This window comes from Balearica regulorum, chromosome 13 (assembly GCF_011004875.1).
Source record: "Balearica regulorum gibbericeps isolate bBalReg1 chromosome 13, bBalReg1.pri, whole genome shotgun sequence".
In the NCBI taxonomy this organism is placed as follows: Eukaryota; Metazoa; Chordata; class Aves; order Gruiformes; family Gruidae; genus Balearica; species Balearica regulorum.
The window spans coordinates 10,374,562-10,398,480 of record NC_046196.1 but is presented as its reverse complement, the minus strand read 5'-3'; the positions used below and the strand labels follow the sequence as shown (position 1 = coordinate 10,398,480).

Sequence of the window (23,919 nt, the reverse complement as noted above, 5' to 3'; positions counted from 1 at the left end):
GGCTGTTTGTCAGGCAGTTATGAGGAAACCAGGCAGGATCCTGTTGGGAATCTCTTTGGTTCTCCCTGGGGACCTGCCAGGTTTTCCAGGCACTTGATTTAAAGTAACATGTATCACCTGTAATAGCTGGGACAATTGATGTAAGAAATCGTGCCCGGCCAGTTCTTGTGACATTGGCAGTAGTTAGGAATGGTTTAACTGGAGCGGTAAGATTACAGAGCAACCTTCTGATGGAAGGAGCAAGTGTCAGAAAGCCCTTATCATGTGCTAGCTTAAAAGAGGATGGCATTTGTGGTGGTTAGTGATGACTTCTGTGGCTCAGACAGCCCTAGTCTTTCTTTTCTTCATGCGTCTATTCCAAATGCTACAAAAATCCATTAGAGACTCCTTTTAAAGAAGATAATACTTCTGCTTGGGAGGTCTCTGAGCTACAAGTTGCTGATGAGTGTACTGGGAAGTATCACTGCGTGCTTGCTCTCATCTTGTTCTCTATAGCATAAGCTATTGCCCGTCAGTGGAGGCAAGATTTTTGAGCTAAATGAAATCTAGTGGGAATAGTCGTTCATATGTTCACAATTTTCAGAATAAAAAGTTCCATCTTCATTGGTGGAGAGTAGCTGAATGTTGGAAAAAGTTGTTTTGTGGCTTACTGTCATTCTATGTTTCCAGATCCAGAAATTGGTTAAGGCCAGAACTACAGTAAAGTTCTTGGCTATCAGGACTTATTGCAATGAAAAAACCAAAATTCAGAATGCCTGTAATACACGCCTACATGGGTAATAAGACTATTGAGAATTCCCATTGTTAATTACATAAAAAAGTTAGAGTAATAACATCTATGGTCCAAGGAGTAAGCTAATTGCTAACTATTAGAATCCGGTTGAAAACTATTATGAGGTGTTCAGTAATCTCCTATTTCATTATCACTGCTTTCTTGTGCCTTCAGCTCAGCGTCTCACTCTGATCTCTTCTGGAGGGGAGGATTAGATGGAGTCCCCAAGCTCCCACCCCAGTCCAGTGTGTCACATCTTATGGCATGTCTAATTCTTGCCCGCTCCTTTCTCCCTGGGGGTCTCTGCAGTAGTCCTGTGCAGCTGCACAGCGGTGTGATTCCTCATCTGCTTCATTTATGGGTTGCTAGGGTGAGAAGATAGGTGCTGTACAGGCAGTTGTCATTATGTACATAAATCATAGAAGTTACCAGTTGGCTGCTGAATGCAGTATGAATAAATTGAGATTTCTTTCACATTAGTTACTGTAAAGTTTGGTTTTATGTAAATGGGGTGTTAGCGAAGCTACAGAAAATTAGACTGTACCTAATGGAGGTCAGTAGATGAGATTTGCTGTGTGGTAAGGTCATTCCGCAGTGGTCAGGTCATCAGTCCTGGCGTAAAGCATTCGGTGGTCTCAGTGAGAAGCAGAGCACTGCAGGAGACATCTGAGCCTTCTAAGGCAGCTTCAGTGTCACAGGCAGTCCTGTACCTGGCGTTTTTTCCCATAAGTGGTAGCTTCACCTTAAAGTTAGCTTTTGTTCATTTGTTCTGCACTTTGGAGGTATAGAAACAGTCCTCATTTTCCATGTGAACTTAATTCTAGCAAATTTGTAGCCATTTGTTCTTGTGTTAACATTGCCACTTCTCCTAACCACTCCTTACTCCTTTGTGCACTTCCAAACACCTGTCTGCACTCAGCCAGCCTTCATCTTGCTGCACAAGGCAACACAAAATTGTTTTGGACTCTGGTCTCAGGACCATCTGGCAGTCCTTTCTTGCACCACCATCTAACTGAAGTAATCCTTTCTCAGTAGGCACAACCTGAGAAATAGGTAACCTTTAAAGTGTGTCTTACCAGTATGTACAATGACACGTCACTTTGCATGCTTCTGCTGGAGATACCTCTCCTGTTATGTCCTAGGATTGCACTGGTAATTTATAGTCATTCTGTGATTACCTGTATCTTCCATTTTTTATTCTAATTTCCAAACAGTAAATGTGTGTTTATGTAAGAAATCCTTCTTTGTTGTATATTGAGCTTTGATTCTCAGTGGTATTTGTAGCTGCTGCTTCAGAAGATGTTAAGTATGACATTGGATACTGATGATCTTTGGCTTTTATGTCACTTCAGTGTCTCTGAAACTCTGGATTTCTCTCTGGAAAGATTTCTCTCTATGTTGTAGATCTGCATTGCTGTGCTGACATTTACCATAGAGGGAAGAATGATGAGCTAACTCTGTTTAGCTTTGCTGTTTATTGTTTCTGCGTGCAACTAAAGAAAAGACTGTGATTGTCTTTCCGCAGAAAGGTAAATGGGTTTTGGTCTCTTCCCTGGTGTCTCTTAACTACCATCTGAGTGTGGGCTGGTGTCGTACTGTCGAAGTAAACTCCAAATTCCTGCTATAAATTTCTCTCTAAGATGGTGGATAGTTTTAAATTCTGCATTCAGAAGAAATTTGTATAATATCTGCAATAAGTGTGCTCTCTTTTTTTTTTTTTCTCCCATTATGAACCAGTGTAATAGTGATACATACGCTATACTAATTGTAGGCACTACAGTAAGAAATGTAGTTCTAATAGTATTATTATTTGGAATGCTGCCTTCTTTTCTTGTAATCTTTCTGGTAATGTCTTTTGATGAGCCTCCCTAGTGTTTTAATTATCATCTTGAGATAAGAAGACAAGGAGAAGGACTAGAAATTTAAGAGGTTGTGTTTTTCTTGTGACATAAACAGTATAGGAGGAATCTGTTATTTCTGATGTGAACTAATGCATCATTTTATTAAATCAACTTGCACACTTTTTGAGTCATCATCCTGTGCTCAAAATTGCATTTCAGAAATACCTGTCTTGCTTCTAGACCTCAACAAGTAATTTTATACTGAAATTTTGTATGCGAAGAGGACTACATGCACAATGAATAACCTTAACAGTGGATCAGCTGCTGTTGCTCTGTAGTTGTAGTAGTAGCTCCTTCTATATTAGAGTTGGATTAAAAATACATTCTGATTTTTTTTTTGTTTTAAAATCACCTAATTCTAAGTAATTTGTGTAGTTACTTGCTTCCAAAACATGGAAGTAATGTTTAAGTTTCTCTGGAACTTGTACTATCAACTCCTAAGAATACAGGAGGAGGAAAGCAAAAGCTGGGTAACACCAACCTGATTTAGAATAGGTGTAAGAACATACAACCATGAGTAGAGGAAAGATGGATCAAAAACATTAGTGACTATGGGCAAAGAGATCTTAGAGCTGTCATTGCACTCAGCCAAACTGAGAAGCCCATGCAGTACGCAACAGCATGAATCAAGTAATGCAGTCTTTACAGTGATGGGTCTTGAGCGTTGTTTTATTCAGTAGATGTCCAGGATGAAATCTGTTTTCACACTGCAGTATGTTACTAGAATAGTGTAATACCTGAAATGTGGTTTCAGGTAAGCAGAGTAATTTTTAATGTTTTAATCTCACTGTGTGCAAATTAAACTGGGAACTATAACTCCAAGTATCATGTTTCTGATGATTGTATTTAATTGTAATTAAGGCTTTGGTATTTAATGCCTTAGCTTATGGAAGAATATTATGGATTTTTACCCAAACAAGTGTCTTCAACATTGTTTGCATTTAAACTGTTTTTAATATGTAACTTGATATTCAGATGTTGATGTTCGAATAATGTCTTGTTCAAGATACTTCTTCAATTTTTTTTTTAGCTTGTATGTTCATTCACAAAGTCTTCAGCTTGCAAGTGAGCTGAACTTGTTTGTCATAGTTCCCTTCGTTACAGTGTAGCTTAAAAGCACAGCAGCCATGTGCCTGGTATGTAGAAATATATCCTGTGCTTAGATCTGGAGTTTCATACGGTCATACTTTCGCTGTAACTTTCACTCAACATAAACATTGTTATTTTAAAATGGTTTAAATCTGCCAGTGATACAGCACTGCTTGTGACAGTTCTGTCAATATTTTGCAAAATTACTTATGAATCAACAACAAGCATTTCCACATTATTAATTTTCTGTACTTTTATACGTTTTAAACTGAAATGTTCATGGAAGAAAGCAACAAGCATGGTTGTGAATATTATGAAATACTTAAGTTCTAGGAGTCTTTAATAACCTTCAGTAGTAACTTTTGTCTTATGAAATTATTTTCATGCTAGGAACTATTGTCACTTGAATGTTGTGAATAAATTAGTTGTTTGATCATATACTCTTCTAAAAGAAACTAATTGTTGCATTTAATGCTTAGAAACTTTATGTAATGTAGATGAAACCTTTTATTAAACATTGGGATCTTTTAATTTTAGATGATGTTATCAATAATAGTTTAAAAGTATTTTTGAAAAAGTGCTCTTCCCGAATTATAGGATAGTGTCCTGAGTCTTTGGGATGTTCAGGATGTTTACTTCGTGGTGGCAGTACAGTAAGAATCATGGCCGAGAAGGTGAAGGCATTGTTGCCAGAGTCTTAGGGCTTTTGTGCGGTTAACAACATTTTACAGTTCTCTCTCTGCAGCATGCCAAGTTTGTTTGCAGTCTTTAGGCAGATCTGTTCTTGAGTTATAAAATCATGAGTAGGTGGATTTGCAGTTATGCAATGAAAGTTTGTGGGCTCTTTTCTATTTTGGATGAGATACTACTGTATAATGCTTCTAAGATAGTCTAAATAGCAAGGCAGGCTTGAAGGTTTCATGCATTCCCCAGTACAGCTGGCAGCGCTCTTTAATGTTCTGGCCTACATCTATTTTTTTAATGTTCTGTTTTACCAGTATGTCTAGACTCTTTTTGCCTTTTAAGGCATGGCATCTAAGGGGACCTTCAGATTGCAATCTTGGGAACGTTGGGACTGCAAGGACATTTTGCACCATTTCCTTTAAACAAAAACCCAAAAAACTTTAATAGATTCCTTAGGACTACTTTAAGTTCTTGATTGTTTTCTCATTAAAATTCCTTTCTTGTTTTAGTATTTGTGGGATGTTTGATGTTTACTCATAATTTGGATTAAATGGAGTTTTAAAGGATACAGACTGATTCTGATAGTCTTAAAATAGAACTTTCACTTTTTAATATAGCCTAACAGGCTAGTTAAACAGGAGGCTGAGCAGATCGAATACTTGACAAAATCTGAGTACACCTTTACTTCTTTAAACCAATTAAATTATCCTACTGTTTGTTACAGACTTACAGTACTGTGTTTTAATACTGTTTTGACTAGCCAAGTTTCCAACACAGGTTGGCCTATGAATGTGAATGGGAACACGAAGCCCAGTCAAAAATGTTGATGTTGTTCTTTTTTTTAAGAGCTGAGTAGAGATTTCTCATAAGTGAAGCAATAGCCAATTTTTTTTACCTTGTTTAAAAATCATACAAACACAATCTCAGTAACTTGCTGTGTTCCAGCAGAGTGTGTGTGTGTACCATACAGAACATGTGTGTGCAGCCTGAAGACAAAAATAGGGTAACTGTATTCATTTTGTTTAAATAGCAAAGATACGATAAGTTATGAGTTCTCACAGCTTGACTTAATAGAAAATACGAGGAAATGGACTGGAAAGGATACTGTACCCTTGCTGAAAGATTGAGGATGGGCGATTGGACAATGTACTGAGAGGTACCTCTCCTCGACACTCTCTCTTGAGCATCCCGCACAGTTGTTATTAGTGCGCTAATAAATGCTGATACAAAACTAGTGACTTTTAGTGATACTAACTATTAAATCAGTCTTTGAGATAGACAGGAATTACCAATGATTTTTAAGGAAACGAAGTTGTATCTTCCCCTGCCTTGGTGACTGAAAGTGAGGGTACTATACTTTCTTGAACTCAGCTGTTCAGCTAGATTATTTTTCTCCATTTTGTTTCCTGTAGTCAGTTTTTACTCTGTGTTACTATTGTAGTAAAGCCTGCATGAGTAGGACTAGCAGCAAATGGGACTAATGGAAAATATTTTATTCTCCCCTCTCTCACCCTTCTGCCCACACTATGTGCAGCTGGCAGTGGCTGAGGAAGATGCAGAGGACTCTATACACAAAATTATATTTAGTGCAGCACTGTAGAAATGTGTGTTTTTCTGACTATTTTTACCTAGCTTGTCTAAGAACATGATATGCAAATAATAGTCAAATTGTGATAAAATTGAACTTGAAGAAATGTAGTTGAGTAGTTTTGTTGTTTAAGAATGTCCACTTTTCTGTTACGTGTGTCATTGAATTATGGTTTTTACCAGCACTCTGGAGCGCTGTTCTGAAGTCTGATGTGGACGTATTGTAGTGGTTAGTCTGCAAGAGTTCCCTTTGCTTTGTGGCATGTCCCCCTCTGCTCCTCTACCATAGGCATGGGCATGCTGAGGCTTGTGGAGGTGGCCCTTGAGAGGATTTTCCTGCCTGACCTTTGTGAGCTGCCTCTGAGGAACCCGCCATGTCTTGCACGATGCAGTATCATTAGAGAGACTAGCTTGTGATGTTTGGGAATTAGAGAGAGATGACTATAAAAAGCTATGCTTGCAGATGTCTGTCAAAATGAGTATGAGACAATGAATGAGAAAATTAAGCCTCAAATATCAGGAAATGGTTAAAAGGGGGACACCCCCCCCAGCTTACTCTTTTATGTCCACTCATTGAAGCCATTGGTGCAATTCAGTGTGCTGTAGATACGGAATAAGCCTTTCCATTTTGTTCATTTCACTGGGTTGCATAGGAGTAATAGGAGTAATGCAGCATAGAAATCGCAAAGTTAGAAATGTATAACTCGGTATGTTGAGGCTTTGTTCATTGCCTTGCAGGACCTGTTATTTATGAAGATATTTTGAATTACGATACACGTGAACTGTAGTTTCTGGGGACTGGAGGCACAGGTCCCCATGGAAAGAAATTGGTGGGAGAAACTGGTCATATTTTGCATGTTTTGTTTGCCTTTGGTTAAAGCATGGTGCACTCTCTCATCTTCAAATGAACGTTCCTATAGGATGGGGTTGCTACAAAACTGTTGATGGGGTTTTGTTTGTGGGACAGGTGGCATGTTACAAACTTGCAGTCAGTTCTGCAAAGTCATACAAGGTGGAGATGAGCAAATTTTTCCAAGTGCCAAAATAACAGTGGGCCAGATACTGTTGGAGTTGGGGCCGAGAGCAGGGGTCGTGAGGTGACTCTTCCAGTCCCAGCAGGTTGTACCTGGAATGCCAGAAGGCACTGGTGTGAGGGGTCACCTGGGCAGCGACCCCGCTATTATGGGGAGAAAAGGAGGAGGTAGTGGCCGCGGCGGTGTCTGATGCTGCAGCCTGAGGCCACCTTGTGTAGAGCAGCGTGGCGTGGGTCTGGTCACTGGCAACTCCAGAATGAGCTGCACGGGAGTTGTGCAAACCAGGGCTTCACAACTGTCTGCGTGTTCCGTTATTACTTTGAATGCTAAAATGGATTTACTTTGAGGACAATATAAAAGTAATGTGAAAAAAAAATCATAAAGTACTTAGCAGTAACAGGAAGAACCATGTTTGTTTTTTCTTTTTAAAAAAAACCCCAAACCATAAAACATTTTCGTACTGTAAAATACTATTTGTTTAATGGTATTTGAACTGGAATTGCTTTTGTGTTTATCTAGCAGATAAGAATGTCCATCGCATAGGTGCGTCCAAGCAATAAGCGAAACACTGTACTAATGCAGTTGGCAGGAAATAAGTTACTACTTCATGTCTGCAGCTTTTTTTCATTCTAGACTCTATGACTAAGTTCACTTTTAAAATTTATACATTTCTGTTTTAGTGAAGTGAGAATCTTTTCTGTTCACCTTAGTTAAGTCCAGTTAATTTTTTTTTTTTTTACAATAAGAGATGTACTTAGTGTTTCAAAAGAACTATGAGTGTTGATTACCTTCGTACTCAAATATGACCCTTTCTCATAATATGCCATCAAAATGTTTCTGGCCTCAGAAATATGTTCTGTATTTAGAATTGGTCTTTTGCCTAAGTTGAGAAGGAGAAGTCAGCAGTAGTTGAATCTTTCAAGGATTATAGAAAACTGCTGGAGGTGGCAAAAGATCAGCTGATTTAATAAAGATTTCACAATATTTAATGTGCTGAAGTCTTGCCACATTGTATCCAAAAGTGAGCTAAGAAATAATGAGAACTTAAGGATTGCAACTCCATGCAAAACCCATGAATGAAGATCTGAAATGTAAACATTCTGCTATTATTTCTATCGTTGCCACCAAATCAGAGTTGAGTTTGGAGGTCTGGTTGATTTCCCCCCCCCCCCCCCCCCCCCCCCCCCCCCCCGGATTTGTTCAGTGTTGTATTTTTTGTCATTAGAGCACAATTTAGTTTATCCAGGGTGCTGAATCACTGGTGCTTCTTAAGCTTCCTTCTCTGGTAAGCGTAGTTTTCCTAAATTGTCTATCTTTTAAGAAAAGTTTTAATACTCATTTGTGATTTAAGGCTCCTTGAAGTCCAATCACCAGAGTTAATAACACATCTCTTTTAGTCTTAAGGATGCAGACTAGGAACAGGCGGGAAATCAGTCATTCTTCTGCTTAGGGTAAAAGATGGTTTCCTGCTGGAGAAGCAGGACTGTGTTTAAGCCATATGATCCCAAATATTCATATCTGTGCCAGCTGTTTTAGATGTGGGAAATGCATGTGCTTTGCAAGGAATGAGACCCTCTTGGTTTCATGCATTAAGTTGGGACTGCTGGGCCAAGTAAATGAGAACAATAAATCTAGATTTTAATTCAAGAAAGTTTAATGTCTTCAGATACTTTAAGTGGTGTAAAAGCAATTTATTTCTTCTCTATTTTGTGCATATGTATTCTGCTGTACCATTAATATAAACAGTCTGGATGTAAAAATGTCTTGGTAGTGTGACATTCTTACTAAAATTCTGTGGGTATTTTTCAGGCAGAAAAAATGCTGACCATTTTGTGGTTTTTTTCGAAATCATGCGTAATTATGTCATTTAACCACACAATAAGGCTTTCTGTGGTAAGGTTTTAGATAAACAGGAAAACTCATTTTTTACTTTGTTTTCATTGCAGAACTGTCTTTTTTATTTTTAGTGCAAAGTTGTTTGATTATTTTCTTCAAAAATAAAACACAACATGTTCTGACAGGAAAAATACACCATTAGCAACCTCCTAAAAGCTCTCTTTCAGCATTGGTGCCTGTCATAGCACATTTTCTCCATTTTGGGAAAATACAGTGTTTTATGTCTGACTTGCCTGTGTTGCCAAGAAAGTGATGTAAATATAAGCCATTTACATAGCCCTAAGGCAGATGATTTCTTCATTAAGGGCCCTTCTCCAGGGGAATTTACAGGAAAGTTGAGATGAACGCAATAATGGTAGGAGGCTAATGTGGCTAATTTAAAGGATATTGGATCCTGGTATAGAGGGTCTCTGTCAGGAATTAAATGGCCCTAAATTGTGGTCGCTTCATCCCCTTCCAGTGAGGGGCTGCTTCACTGTGAATGGAGCCTTTATGTGGGGGTTCAGTGCTGTTTAATACAAGCGCGATAGACTCACACTGTACATGAGTTATCTTAGCGGTCCTGAACATCCCAAACAATAAAATGGGATGTTTGCCAGTTTATTCAAGACAAAAAGCACAAAAAATCATTATTGGGAAATACATCTCATACTTAATCCTCTACTTGGAGGGTTTTTTCTTTTGCCTTTGCATTATGTGGTGGTGGGAGATGAGGGATGAAGAGCAGGGGGAGGTTTGCTCTGTCATGGAGTTACAGCTGTATTGCACACGTTGGGTTGCGAGTCTGAGCAGACCCAGACCTTTTCTCCGTTTACCCTGAAGCTCATTCTTGTTGATCCTGCTTTGTTGACCAGACTCTTGCATCTCCTTTGTTCAGGAAAAAGATGGTATTGCAGGTAGCCTGGGATGCCTCTGCACAGACCTCAGCATCCAGTAGAATAACCCGATGTTTCCACCATGACAAAGTTATGAATCAACACAATATCCACTGTACTTAGTTTGAGAAGAGTGACGGTAGAAAGGAAACCAAAAGCAACTGTTAAAAAAGAGAAAGATTGTAATAAAAGAGAGTTATACAAATCTTAGGGTATTGGAGGACTTAGGGTGGAATAGAAAACTCTCTAAAGTACTTGGTGCAGAGAAAAACAGATGAAAAGGTTTGTTTCATCCTTCAGAGGAAACTTTTTCTATTGACTGTGCCCGAGAAAGCTGTAGCTGTGTCATTTGTGGGAGAGAGCAGTAATTCATGAAAGAGGAGATCTCCACCACATTCAACTTCTCATTTTTCCTGGGTAAACCAACCTTGAAACTTCTGCTTGTGGAAAAACTTGTCAAAACTCATCACCCTAAACTATGAGAAGAGGTGTGACTCGAAAGTGAGAGTTGCCTCCTGTGTTGGACAAATGGCAGCATGCTTTTTGTTGACTGAGACCTGTGCTCCAATACAATGCTATTTTGGGGTTTGGGGTTTTTTTGTTTGTTTGTTTAGCTAGTCCTGCAACTGCAGTCGTGGGAGGAAGATGCAGGCCTAGATGCAGGCCTGTCTCCTGATTTTTTGAGGTAGCTTTAGTGACTTGTGTTACAAAGCAAGAGCTAAGCTTTAGTAGCTGGGGAGTGAGAGTTTTTCTCTGCTGCAATTTTGTGCCTCAGTCACTTACCTGGGACAGCGTGAGTCTTTGCACCCTTAAATGGTGTCTGGATGGAGCATGGAGGCTTCTTAGGAGGGCTGGAGCGTCTTTGTCCTTCCTCCCTCTTCCCAAGAGAGTATGCATAGCCAACGTGGTATAAGGCAAGGCACCAGTTTTATCTTGGATGTGTGGTGTGGCAGAGGAAAGAGCGTAGGAAGCTCTGGAGAAGTGACTTTTTGGGTCTTTGAGCCTTGGTAAGCTGTGAGCAGCATGTAGATTAGCTAAGTCAGTAGGCAGTGATGGGTTGTAGACAGGCAATGGAGATAAACATAGGTTAGAAAGATGATGTTTTCATTATAGTTCTCTGAGAGAATGGGAGAAAATGGTTAGCACTAAACCTGCACTGTAATCCCTCAGAAAATAAGCTGGGGTAGCTGAGACCAAGACTGACTTTTGGTCTGTCTGCAGTTTGCAGTGGGACAATCTCAGGGTGCGCTTATGATCACATCAGTCTTCTTTATGGCCATATCAGCCAAGCGGTATTCTGGGTGGCAAAATTGTGTTAACTCACTACTTAATTTATGAGACAGGCTATATAATTTATTTATTTCATAAATTTAAAAATGCAGAGAAAATGGAACATTTTACTTTCAATGTTAACACTTTTTTTTTTTTAAATTAACTTGATCACTGGATGAACCATTGCCTTTGGCAAGCTTCGGCTCATGTTGCAGCATTTATATAACACTTTGAAGTAATGTAGCTAAGTCATGGGTTTGATTCTATAATGTATTTCACTTTCATGTGTTTAGAGTAGTTTGCTTTTTTATTAGAAACAAAATTAGATTCATCTCTGAGTGGAATGGTCAGTGAAAGCAGCACTAGTATATTTTTATAGAAGATTCACATTACTTGTAGTTAATTGGAAAGATATTTCTGGCAAGTTTATAAATGTGTAGGAGGACAAGACTACCCTGATGTTTCAGAGAGAAAATATTTCATACTAAAGACTGATATTTTTATCGTGTTTACAAAAAGGGAAGTTTCTGTGGGAAGATAGCTTTTTCTGATGTGTTGATTAGTCCAGATTTCATTTTTTGTCATAGGATTCATTGTGAGACAAATAATGGGCAGTTAACAGGAAGGTATATGTAGCACCGGCAGGATGGATAATCTTCAAGAAGGGTGAAATATATTTGTATTGCAAGAAAAATAGTTCTACTTGAAGTACAAAAGTGTTACGAATAAATTGTATGCATGGGAACATTCTCCTTTCCCTGTCCCCCCAACCAACAAGTGTTCAGGTGTCACTCTGTGATGATAATACTCCTGTTAATAGTCAGTTATCGTGCATGTTTCCAAAACGCAGCCTCCACTTTGTGGCCAGAATCTCCATCATAAACTGAAGCAATTGAGGTTTTCTCCCAACCTTTCTGATAAACATATCAATAGACTTGGGCTGCCACAACCCAGACCACTGTAGCTAATGTCACTACACTTAAACTGATGGCACATCTTTACTTGTATTTGCAATGGTTTGGGTTAAGTCAAACCTAAGTGTACATGACTAACACCCTTTTTCTTATAAGGGTGTGTCACGGGTAAATGTGTTGTTATAATTTCTTAAGGGATAAAATGAAGTCTTAGAGTAGAATTGCTCTGAAGTTTATCACTTACCGATTCTGAGCTTGGGAGTATATAAGTAACATACGATGATTAGAGTTCATTGCTCCAAGTGCCTCTTCAGTACATAATTTATTTCTAAGGCTATATGCAAGAAACTCGTTCATCGTTTTTGAGCTTTGACTGCTAAGATGAGTATATTAGCCTGAAAGAAAAATGCTATCTGGTATGGAGCAGTGCAAGATTGTTATCAGCAAAACAACAGAAATTCCATATGCCAAGTAGCAGTTACCCAGCATGGCAATTGGTGTGCTAGAGTTTTTGGCTCCTTCAGCCTAATGTTGGTGGCACAATTCAGAGCCATTCGTATTTTTAGAAAATGAACCTAATACTGTTTGGGCTTGTACTACAGTATTTGTAGAGAATATTGCAGAACCATTTCTTTTAAAAGAATAAAAGTTTTAGAAGTGTCATATCAAAAATACTGGCAAGAACAATGGAGACTTTGTTATACTGGAGCAAAGTTTTGCCAGCTAACATTTAGCATTAATATGTGATATCGATCCTACTTGAAATGACTAAGATTTTTTTTTTAGAGCTTTACTTTTTTTTTTAAAATTGTATTCAATGTCACCTTCAGTTATGAGGCTTGTGTTCACAGAAAAGGTGGACGTTATTACATGCTAATACTGTAAAATGAAGCTGTGTTCTGGATGGTACTTTTTTTTTGCGTGTGTGTCATTGCTGAAATCATAGTTTGACTTTGATTCTGGTTTTCTGAACATTGCATTTCACTGCATATTCTTTCTTTTTTCCAAAGCTATTGAATGTCAAAGATCAAATCTGAAGTGAAGTTTAGTCACTGGGTATCCATTCAGAATTTTTTATGTGAATTGGCCTGCTCTATTAGCTGGCAAAAATTAATATGGCGCATCTCTCTTAAAGAGAGTTTGTTAAGTGAGCTGTGAGAGACTTTCTACCCAAGTGTGAGTTTTTTGTTGAAACTATTGTGCTGTGGTTTAATCCATTTTTAAACTTAAATAAGCTACTGTATTCTGAAGTGTGTGGCAAACGAAGCATGCAGGGTATTGACCTTTACTTAAAATTACTGCTGATGTTAGTGACAATGGTAACTTCTTTCAAAATCCTTTTTCTTCTCTTTGCTAGTTTTTTTATAGATGGCAAAGAGAAATTAATGGGTGAAGCATAAAAAGTGCTGGAAGAAAGTGTAACTGCAAAACATTATTGAAATTGATAAAGAAGGATTTAGCAGGAAGGGATTTGTATTGTGGCTTCTGTCAATCTTTTAAACTTATGTTTTGTTTGTGCAAAACCTTCAAATTATGGTATATTTAGCTCTGAGGAGGCTGTCTCCCTGAATTCTTCATCCTCAACTTGAACTGACTTACTATGGTCTCATTATAATTTTGCGGCAGAGCAAAAAAGTGAATTCTTTCTGAAAAATCTAAGTGGGTGTGTGTGGGGGGTTGTTGTCTTGAAAACCAAAGCAAAACACTCTTCAGGCCTTCCTTGCTTGCCATGGAAAAAACCAAAACCAACCACCAACAACCAAACAACAAAACAAAACAAGTCTGTGTTACTGTTTTTCTTTTACCAGTTATATTTAAAGAGGAATCAGTTTGAAACATACTTGGATGTGCGAGTTGTATGCTCTGTGGTAGCTATCAGTGGTAGTTAATATTGATGCATGGATTTTATATATTTTAGTTTGGTCCATTGGGCAGATTTTTTAAAAATATAGTAAGTTTCACTGTTTTATCCTAAATAATAAATTAAACTCTCTTGTCTTGCAAAAGTCTACATTTGTGTTAACTCTACCAAGGTATCTTCTGAATTTAGTGTGACTAACCATCATCCCAGTTAGAGGTATGTGTTTGCAGCACCAGGAGTTTTTCCTTCATCTATTAGCTGCTCATTGTATTGTCTTACAAAGGAATGATAAAATATATTTTTATATGAAAATTAGCATATTGATTATAAAAAATATTTAAAAAGCAGACATTTTTTGAGGCTGGAGGAGATCCTGAATCTCTTCTGTTTTGAATTGATTTAGATTTTAAGTTGCTAGTGAATTTTAAATAATAGATTTATTGAAATGTCTTTCACAGTCACACTACATTAATACTATGTAACTGAGCTTGAGGTTGGCCCAGTAGACAAATGCATCCCATCTTCAGGTTTTGGAATAGCATATCATGAGTGAAAAATGCAATAAAATGTTTGAGGTGCCATTTGCATATTAAGCCAATGGCCTGAAGGGGTTTCATGCCTTTCTGGGTGTCCAGATCATTTTGATGTTAGACTCCTTGTAATTTTGTTAAAATATACTTTGTTGAACAGGAGATATCCAGAAAGTCTTGCATTAATTTGCTTTTGTTTTTGCTCTTTAGACAGTGCCCTGTTATAAACTAAAATCACACATTCCTGAGTGTAAACTGATCATGTTCCCAATGGAAATTTCAGGAATACTTGTGGCTACTTTCAAAATGTGGAAATCTATTTATATTTTTTCCACTTGTTTTTCTTCCTAGGTTTTGGCACTGATTGCATTCATCTGCATAGAGACCATCATGGAATGCTCCCCTTGTGAAGGCCTTTATTTCTTTGAGTTTGTGAGCTGTAGTGCATTGGTGGTTACTGGAGTTCTGTTGCTTATGTTCAGTCTAAATCTTCACACAAGAATACCGCAGATCAACTGGAATCTTACTGTAAGTTCATACAAATCCTCACTCTGTTAAAAATAGCTGCAAATCTGTTTTTAAGTTTGATCTTTGAACTTTACTTTCTACTGTTATTTAAGATTGTGTGTGAGTGTCCTTTATGCTGAGTAAAGTATACATTTTACTTATGTTCTATGATTCTATGATTTATTTTGAGTACTAACAGCAGAATGAGCTTTGAAATGTAGTGAGATTAAACTACATTAAATAGAAGTAAAATTATCTTCTGGTAGATTCTCTTTGGAAGGAAAAACTTCCTGCTAATGCCAGCAATTACTGTTTGTGGATTAAGTGGATAAAAATGCAGCCTGTATCGACAGATGCTGTATTTACAGTAGTCTGTCCTTCTCCTCTCGTTAGCTGTTTTTTTTATATTAGGACAGTCAGGCTACATATATTTTCTTACACAGATTAATAAAATCATTGGGTAGTAGTGTAAAAAATCATATGCTTTGTGTGAAAATCAGGTGTTTTGAATTGCTTACACACATAACTATTAAACATTGACTAGCAAGGCTTAATGTGTTCTCAAATACGAGGAGTTTTAGGAAGAGAACTGCTGGCAGTGCGCATTCCTTTTGTACAAGTCTTTATTTCCATGCTTTATTCCATTTAACTTTGAGTTAAACTTTCAGATTGGGTTGCATAAACACAGGTCACAAAATCAACATGTTAGTCACTTTAGCAAAAGATCTGTCAACTTCAAAGACAATATTTATATCAACTTCTTTGGACAGTACAGATACATATGTGCCTATGTTCTGTTTTATTTTATAACAGTAATTTTGTAAGTACTGTTGGAGATGAGTCCCAGAGGTTTTTAGGCTTCTGTGTGATTTTTTAAAAATTTGTTTTTAATACAATTTATTAATGTTGCAATTTGCATGTTTGCAGTAACTTTATAAGTCTAAATTACTTCTTTACAATGAGCAAGGAATGTGGAATTAGATGATCCTTTGTACCCTGGGGATGCATGATCTATTTATGAACTCTTCCTAAGAGTACTTGGTAGATAGATTAGATGGACAGAACTGACTGGTAACTGTCGGTGGGGGAAATCCAGGCAGCTTGCAGAACAAAACCAGTGGAACCACTGGTTACTGGGTTGTCTTGCCTTTGCTTCTTTTGTCTCCATTCTGCCAGTTTTGTCACCACTTATCTTCATGGCAAGCTGAAAAGCAACAGCTGCAGAGAGAAGGTAGTCTCTGTTTCTGTTGTCAGTTTGGTTGTTTAATGAGCATCACAACAGCCTGACAGCAATTGAAGACCATCTTTTTATACCACACAGTTCTGTATGTCCTACAGCATGTACAAGAGCATGATAACAAGTGTAAGTGCATCAGTGTCACATGCAATACATGTTGGTTTTGCTGGTGTGATGTGACTGGTTTCAGTGAAGGCTAGATCTAGCTTATGATCAAAGTAAGTTTGACCATGACTTTATCAAGAGACCACAGTGTGGTATGCATGGTGTCCATGACTGAGCTGAAGTTTATCTCTGGAAGAGTCGGTTTAATGACTTCACATACCTTTTGGTTCTGTGTGTCTGTACATTTTGTTCTGTTGTTGAGCCCTGTGGCACACTTTTACTGCCTACCAGAACACTTTGACAACTTGCTGAACGCACATAAGTACAGAAGCCTAAATGCAGCTCTTTGCTTTTCCCTCCAAATAATGCAGTAGATATTAGTGTGTAACTGATAGGTCCTTTCAGTCATTCTGACTTCTTACGGTATTTGAGTGACACAGATTGTCGCTTTGAGTGCAGTGTTACTTGTCTCTGCATAGCATTCTCTAAGAGATCTTTAGAGAAAAGAGGGCTAAAAAATCCAGCCAGCTGTGGTGTGGGATTTTTTTCGTTTGTGGTTTGGTTTTGTGTGGTGGTGTGTGGTTTTTTTTTTTTTTTTTTTTTTTTTTTTTTTTAGAAAAAGTTAAATACTTGGGGTTTTAGGGCAATAGTCACACTCTGAACGCCCTACCTAAAGAGCATGGAGCAACATGACATGGTCAGATTTCAACCTGAAGGGCAAATGTGGTAATACACTGAAAGTGCTTTTGTTTTAGTTCATATTGCCAGATCAACAGAGGTAGAAGTAAATTGTTGTGATCTCACGAGTCTCATTCTTTTAGTTATGTACTGAAGATGAAATGCTTCTTCCATTATTATACCAAAGATCTCTAAAAGAAATGAGAAGAGAACTGGAAGCTTCTGCCTTCCATTAACTGATGAGACCATCCTTCTTCCTGGTATTGCTTACTGATTTTAACAATCATTAGTCTGATGGGATTTTTATTCTGAGAGGAGTGTTAGAGTATCTTCATTATTCAGATAGCTGTAGTCTGCTGGTGCACGTACAGAGTGGGAGATTGAAGGCTGCTGATAAAACACCTGTGGGAGATTACTTTGACAATGCTAGTAGGAAATTTATGAATGTAAATTTGTGGTTGAACGGGGTTTTTCTTGTTTATTTTGGCATTTTATTCTTATAAATTTAGATCTATATTTATACATTATTAGCTTCTTTCAATATTTAGTACTTTCCTGTGGTTTTTTTAATGGTTATTTTGATAATTTTTGCAGCCTCTGTATATGACACAGTTATCACAGGAGTTGCTGTCTGAACAACAGACTTTCACACTCCTGAATGCTTTAGGAGCAAGTAACTCCTGCCTATGTAGGGATTCATTAATATATGCTTTAAAAAAAAAAAGTATGACTTTTTTTGTTAAGGGAAATACCCATTATAGTCTCAAAATTTGCTTTTAGAAGCTATGTGAGAAGTAGGCTGTTACAGTGCTTGAAAGAATTTGATAGTCTTAAATTCAGGAAGAAGTCCACAAAATTTTTAGGAACTGTTTGAAACCATTTGCTTTCAAATGATCCCTCATATTAGAAAGTACCAGGCCATCAACTGCTATTGTCCAACACAGGATTGTTTCCTTTAGTACTTAAAATTGGACTTCTTTCTAATGTGTTGTGAATATTGTTTAATGTCCTCTATCCCTGGTTGGAATGAAAATGTGGATCAGTATATACCAGCATTTAACAGATATTAAATTTTTTTAATATAATTTTTTTAGCCATGTGGGGAAAAGAGCTTTGTTTTGATCCTAATTAGAGACAGGCCAACCATTTTCATGTTTTCCTGAGGTAAACATGAAAGAAACATGGAGATGGTGAGGCTAGAAAAGAACCTTGCTTGGCTGTATTGGAAAGAGGTCTGTTACAGTAAGATGAGAGAGCAGTCACTTGTCGGTGTTGTGCAGCACTATCAATACTCTGCAAAAATGCAAAAGCTAGGGAACCTGTCAGTGGAAATTTCCATTTCCTTTATACTTCACAGCTCAAAGGGAGCCTATTCTGCAAGACGACTAGCAAGTGGCATAGGGGAATGAAGAGCACACCACAGCAGATATTCCTGCTGAACTGATGAGCTGCTGCTTTGAAATGTTTGTTTTCAGAGTTAAATAATAACTAAATGTTTACTATAATTTTGTGTTTGGCTAACTTATCTTTTTCTTTTTTTTAAAAAGAAATTAATTATTTGAATCTTATGTTGATCTACAGGGAGAACTTAAGATCTCGTAGCCAAACTGTACATGATATAGCCCCCTAGAAGTAGGGGCAGGGTAGCAAAGTTAACAGAAATGTTTGCAGTAACTTTGGTGTTTTGGTGAATTTGCCTGTGGTTTGCCAGGCTTTCTGACAACTACTGTCACTGCAGAGTGGATCCACTGTAATGCTGCAATACCTTTTTTTCAGGGCTGTGAGAACTGAGATGACTTGGAAAAGTGATGGCAAATAGCTGGAAGTACTGGAATTTGACAGTGTCTCTTGGATGAGAGTTTGCATGATGAGAGAAACTTGAGTCATTACAGATGTAAATAATTGCATAATCAGCTAGTAGAATGGACTATTTATGTCTGTGTGTAGGAAAAAAAAATCTTCTACTAGATTTTTTTTTTTACTTTTTAAAAATTTTTTGAAAAACGTTCACCAGAGCTCTTGTAGTGTATTTTGTGTGTGAGTGCAGTTCTGAATGCAGAATTTTTTAGCCTAGAGCAGCCTCAAAGATGAGGCACAGAACTGAGCACAGCACAAGCTTATTAGAGTTCCGCTGGGCTTATTAGCCTGTACTCAGTCCCAGGGAAGCACGGATGCAAGGAGAAAACATGAGGACTCAGGTGTGTCTCCCAAAAGACACAGATCAGTGGTTGTATTTTGTGCTGCCTGAAAACTTGTTTCATCATCTTTGCGGGGTTGAGGTTTTTTTTCAGTTGCTGCAGCCATGAAACCTTGTGTGCAAACAACTGACGTTTGAAGTAGTTGGCAGAAAATTTGATGTGGTGTCAGAATGACAAACTGTCCTATGCCAGCCTTGGCTCTGAAGAGTGTAATTACAAACCTATAGTTCAAAGGCCTTCACAGGGCCTTTGGGTGTTTTGGGGTTTTTTAAAATTTGTTTTCTTCTCCTTCTGTTTGGAAAAAACATCTTGGTTTTCTTCGGCTTGCTTAGCTGTTGAATGAGAAATTAACTCATCTTTTATGTTTACTGCTGTCAAAATAGCAATACCTATTAAGGATAAAAATTAATATTTTATAAATTTAAAAAAAAAGTCAGAATTAATTTCCACTGGGTTAGTGCTCTTTATGGACAGTTCTCCTTTGGTGTAAATGGTGCATTGTTCTGTAAGAAATACAAACACAAGGGTTTTTTTACATACTTTGCTTGAGATGCTGGGAATAGAACTGTTGTCCAGCAAGTGCCAGACACCTGGGACTGGATCGAAGCACCTGAACAGGAGCACTTGCAGATGAATGCTAGAGACCTTTGGGGGCCTGCTGTGTGTGACGTGGGACCAATGGGGATGCACGAGGGCCAGGCACTAGGATGTCTCTGCATGGCATGACTTCGGCCCTCTGGGACACTAATGTTTTTCTGAAACCGTTAGTCAGGGACTGTTATATCAGGGAAATTATGCTTATGTGAATCTTGGAGTAGCAGAATCTAGTGTTTGAATAAAGGCTCCCATACCTATGTAAGCCTAAATAAATAGGAAAAAAAGAGATGGGAATGAATGCTCATACAGTTAATTTGGTTCTTTCTGCCTAGGACTTATTTTTGCTTGACAAACCATGTTTCCATTTTTAATTGTGGTGCAAAATACTCACAATGTTTAATAATATGTTTATAGAGTAAAATTATGGGAGTTTGACCAGAGGTGCTTAGTTTAGAGGACTGACTACATGTTTGTAAACTTCAAATTGATAACTTCATATAGAAACAAGGAAGAAGTTCCCCAACATTGCAAGTAGAATACTGGTTGGAGGAAAAATTAGGGGCATTGTACAAAAAATAAAAATAGTAATAAAAAAAAATCATTAACCACACTCCCTGTCAACTCCCTTCCCTTGCCAACTGAAAAACAAACCACCACAACCCATCAGAGCTAAGAGGAAATGTTACTTAGAGCTGTGTCCTTTGTGGAGAATAACCTGGACAGCAGCAGGCCACTAACTTCTGTGACCTTTTGTGACAAAGTCAAGGTGTTGAAATGTGCAGGCTTCTATTCCAGATTACATTCATTTAGCTACTTTAAATTCCATCTAAATGTAAACTCTTGCATTTCAGAAAGCAAATGATAAAAGCAACCACCAGCTTAAATGCCATATTTTTGTTTATACAGATTACAATTGCAATATGGCACTGTCTCCCTTTTCAGTAGTGCTTGATCACTTGTCTCTTACTTCACCACAAAACACAGGATAAAAAGGCAGAGCATGTATTTTGATTAAATGTCTCTTAAAAGTTTCCATGTGTGAAGTCATGGAGAGCAATGGATAAAGGCACGTGGATATTACTGATGAGTCTTTGAGTGTCAGAGCCAACTCCAGGTAACTGGAGGACTACACAGAAGCTTTCAAAGCTGACGTGCCTTGCAGCTTTCAGAAGTTACTTAATGGGAGTTTTCAGGTCTGTTAACAGAGCTCTCATTCATAGCACCAATTCAGCTTCTCCATCCTCATTAATCCAGGAACCATACCTGCCCAGGCCCTTAAAAACAAAAGACTGTAGGATGCTGACCATTTTTCTTTTCTGGAGTTTCCCACCTGTACAGTATAATAAGCAGAACAAAAGCCTCACCTCTTTTTTTAGTGTAAAATGCTGTCTTGGCATAAACCCATCTTCATCCATGAATTAAGATGCCTTCTCTGCCTTATGCCCCTTCTGAGTGGGACAGATAGCTGGTGGTGGCAGTAGCAAAAATGTCCTTTGGACTAATAGGACCATTGGTGACTGAACAGAATGACTTGCAAATCACTAGCAAGTGACCAGAAGTCAGTCTTTCATTTTAAATAATTCTGTAAAGGAGGAAGGGAGCAGCAGCAGTCTAGAGTGGATTTGATTTTATTCTCTGCAGCTTTGTACAGTATTTTATGGCACAGCATACTGTCTCATGAGGTTGCTGTAATTTCAGCAGAAATTCTTCTATCTGTGTGATGTGGTTTTTACTTTGTCTATAAATATAATAGCAAGAACTTCAGCTACATCATGGCCAGATTTGAAATGGCTCATCTTTTTTCAATTAGTTTATTCTTTTTATTGTCACGATTATTCATTTTCTTTTACGTGGAAAAAAGCTACATTATTTTAGGGAGTGTCCTTTACTTCTTGAATTCTTGCTGTAGTTCATTCTCTTTTGTTTCTACTCTGACTTTGTCCAAAACCATTGCATTTTTTCTTTTCTTATCTTTCTGCTCTCAGTAGTAAGTACCAAATTTTGCATTAAAAAAACCTCCACCGATATTTGCATCTGTGGTGTTACCCTTCTATATCTTTACGACAATGTTATTCATAAGTGTTGTTGCCCCTTAACCTCCAGACAATCTGATATGTGGATATGAAAGATTATGTTAGTTTTAGCTTTTTAAGAAACCAGCCTTATTATATGAATGTTACTGAATCATTAATTGCATTAGAAGGTTTTGACCTAAACAGGGAAAATGGAATTGCACAAATGAATAAATTGAAGCCTCAAGATGGAATCAGTTCTTTAGATTTGAATAGTTGGATTCTTTGCAAGGACAAATTTAATAGTCTTTGTAAAGACTACAATAAAATAAAATGCCAGTGATGATGACAAAGTTTCTAATGTACTTACATCTTTGGTTTCCTGGAAAAATCATGACAAAGGCACCAGCAGTCTAATTTCAGCAGTAGTTCATATTCTGCAGTATCTCAAGCTTCTTATAAGAAGCCTTCAAGTCATTTTGTAGCATGGAGATAGATGATAACGTCTGTCATGTTGTGGATAGGTCTAGCTATCTTGCTTATATTATTCTCCTTTGGCAAGATGATCAAGCTGACAGATTCAAAAAGTCAGAGGTCAGCAGGATTAATTAATAAGCACATCTGACCCCATAAATCGTAGAGCGTTATGTGTCATCCACTTAGTCTTTAAGTATGGTACTAAGAAAGTACAAAATGTGTGTCTGAAAAAAACATGATCTGGATTATAAGTGAAAAGGTGGAACATTAAGCACATCTTTGGTTGGTTGTTCTGATGGTTAGCTCCCTTACAATTAAAACTTAATTTTGAACATGACTGTTGTCTTAACTTTGCAGCTGTTAATTTTGTTATACTTTTCATTTTGTTGTGCTTTTCTATGTTAAACTTTTAAAACAGCTAGTATTTTTTTGATAACTTGAACACTGGAGTCTTCATGTACACAGCTCAGTCTTTGTAATATTCAAAGCAGTTTAGGTTCTTTGATTCATACTGTGAGAAATTTTCTCCTCCTTTCAAATAACTTCTGTGGCTCTTCTCTGTACCCTGTCCAATTTTTCAACATACTTTTAAAAATGTGGATACCGGAACAGGATGCAGCATTCCCGTGTCCCTTGCAAAGGTAAGATTACCACCTTAAACCTATCGTGTCCATATGTCCAAAGGAATGTACAAGTGCTTTTTCTCCCCCTTTTTTTTTTATGTGGCATCACATCTTGAGATGCTTACCTACTGTAATTACTAAGTTCTTCTGAGTTGTTTCTTCTAGGATTTTGTCTCCATTCTGTAGGTCCTTCCTGTAGGTGACAAATGTACTCTGGTAGTGAAATACACAACTTGACCTTGGGTCGAACTAATTTTTTTTTTTTAATATAAATTATTCAAGAGCGTAGCTGCCCTCTCTTCAGTATTTAGTTTCAGCATTCTTGGTGACGTACATATGTTTACTCTAGAGACTTGATGAAAACATTGAGTACTGTCGAGTCTGGTATCTGTTGTCATATATAGTGAGGCTTCCCCTCTAGTGAGAAAAGGTTTGTGCAGATAAGAAACACAGCTCTTGTTGGCAACTCCAGAAGCATGGTTAGAGCTGCTAAACTCAAAGTTGGAGAGGGAGATACTTGGAGAAATTATGAAATGCCATTTATTTTCTAGTATCTCTATTTCTAACTTAATCTCTGCAAAGCAAGAAGTTATATAATTAAAACGGCAATAACTATTTAATAAAATTCCAATTTTGTTTGGTGCACTGAGTACCAGATAACATCAATCTCGGTAAGCTTCGAGAGAGATTAAAAGTATCTCTCTAATTATACACTGCTGGGTGAAAAGATGGTAGTTTGAGACCCACAATTTGCTTTTGTTTCCTTAATGTTGGGTAAGACAGTTTGGGTCTTACTGGGCTCAAGAAATCTGAATGTGTGGGTGGAAATAGCAATGAGCAATGGAAACCTCTTGGATTTCTTGGGAAAGTTCCACTTAAAGATGAGGATCAGGCCACAGCGATACATCATACAGTTTATCCTCAGGTACGCTTAATTTTGGTAACCAGCTGTCACCAAGTCAATACCCTCAAAATGGACAGCTTTCCCTGTGAATAACACAGTGCCAGAAACTTTTAGTTTTATAATTACTTTCTAAAACATTCTCCAATCATGCCTAGAAAAACAGATG

The 23,919-nt window shown here is 37.6% G+C and overlaps 1 protein-coding gene across 4 annotated transcripts in view; it reads left to right on the top strand.

The window, feature by feature from the left end:
- The window catches only part of CMTM4 (CKLF like MARVEL transmembrane domain containing 4), an 82,202-nt gene that overhangs the window by 5,414 nt on the left and 52,869 nt on the right, over positions 1 to 23,919 (top strand). For 3 of the 4 annotated variants that reach the window (XR_012837595.1, XM_075765663.1, XM_075765667.1), the window contains exon 2: positions 14,767 to 14,943. Coding sequence is in view for 3 of the 4 variants with exons in the window: in XM_075765663.1 (XP_075621778.1) it covers positions 14,767 to 14,943 (177 nt within the window). In the remaining variant the exon portion in view is untranslated. Of the gene's footprint in view, positions 1 to 4,994; positions 5,120 to 14,766; positions 14,944 to 23,919 lie in introns of those variants that run through there. The other variant, XM_075765664.1, reaches the window with a different exon arrangement.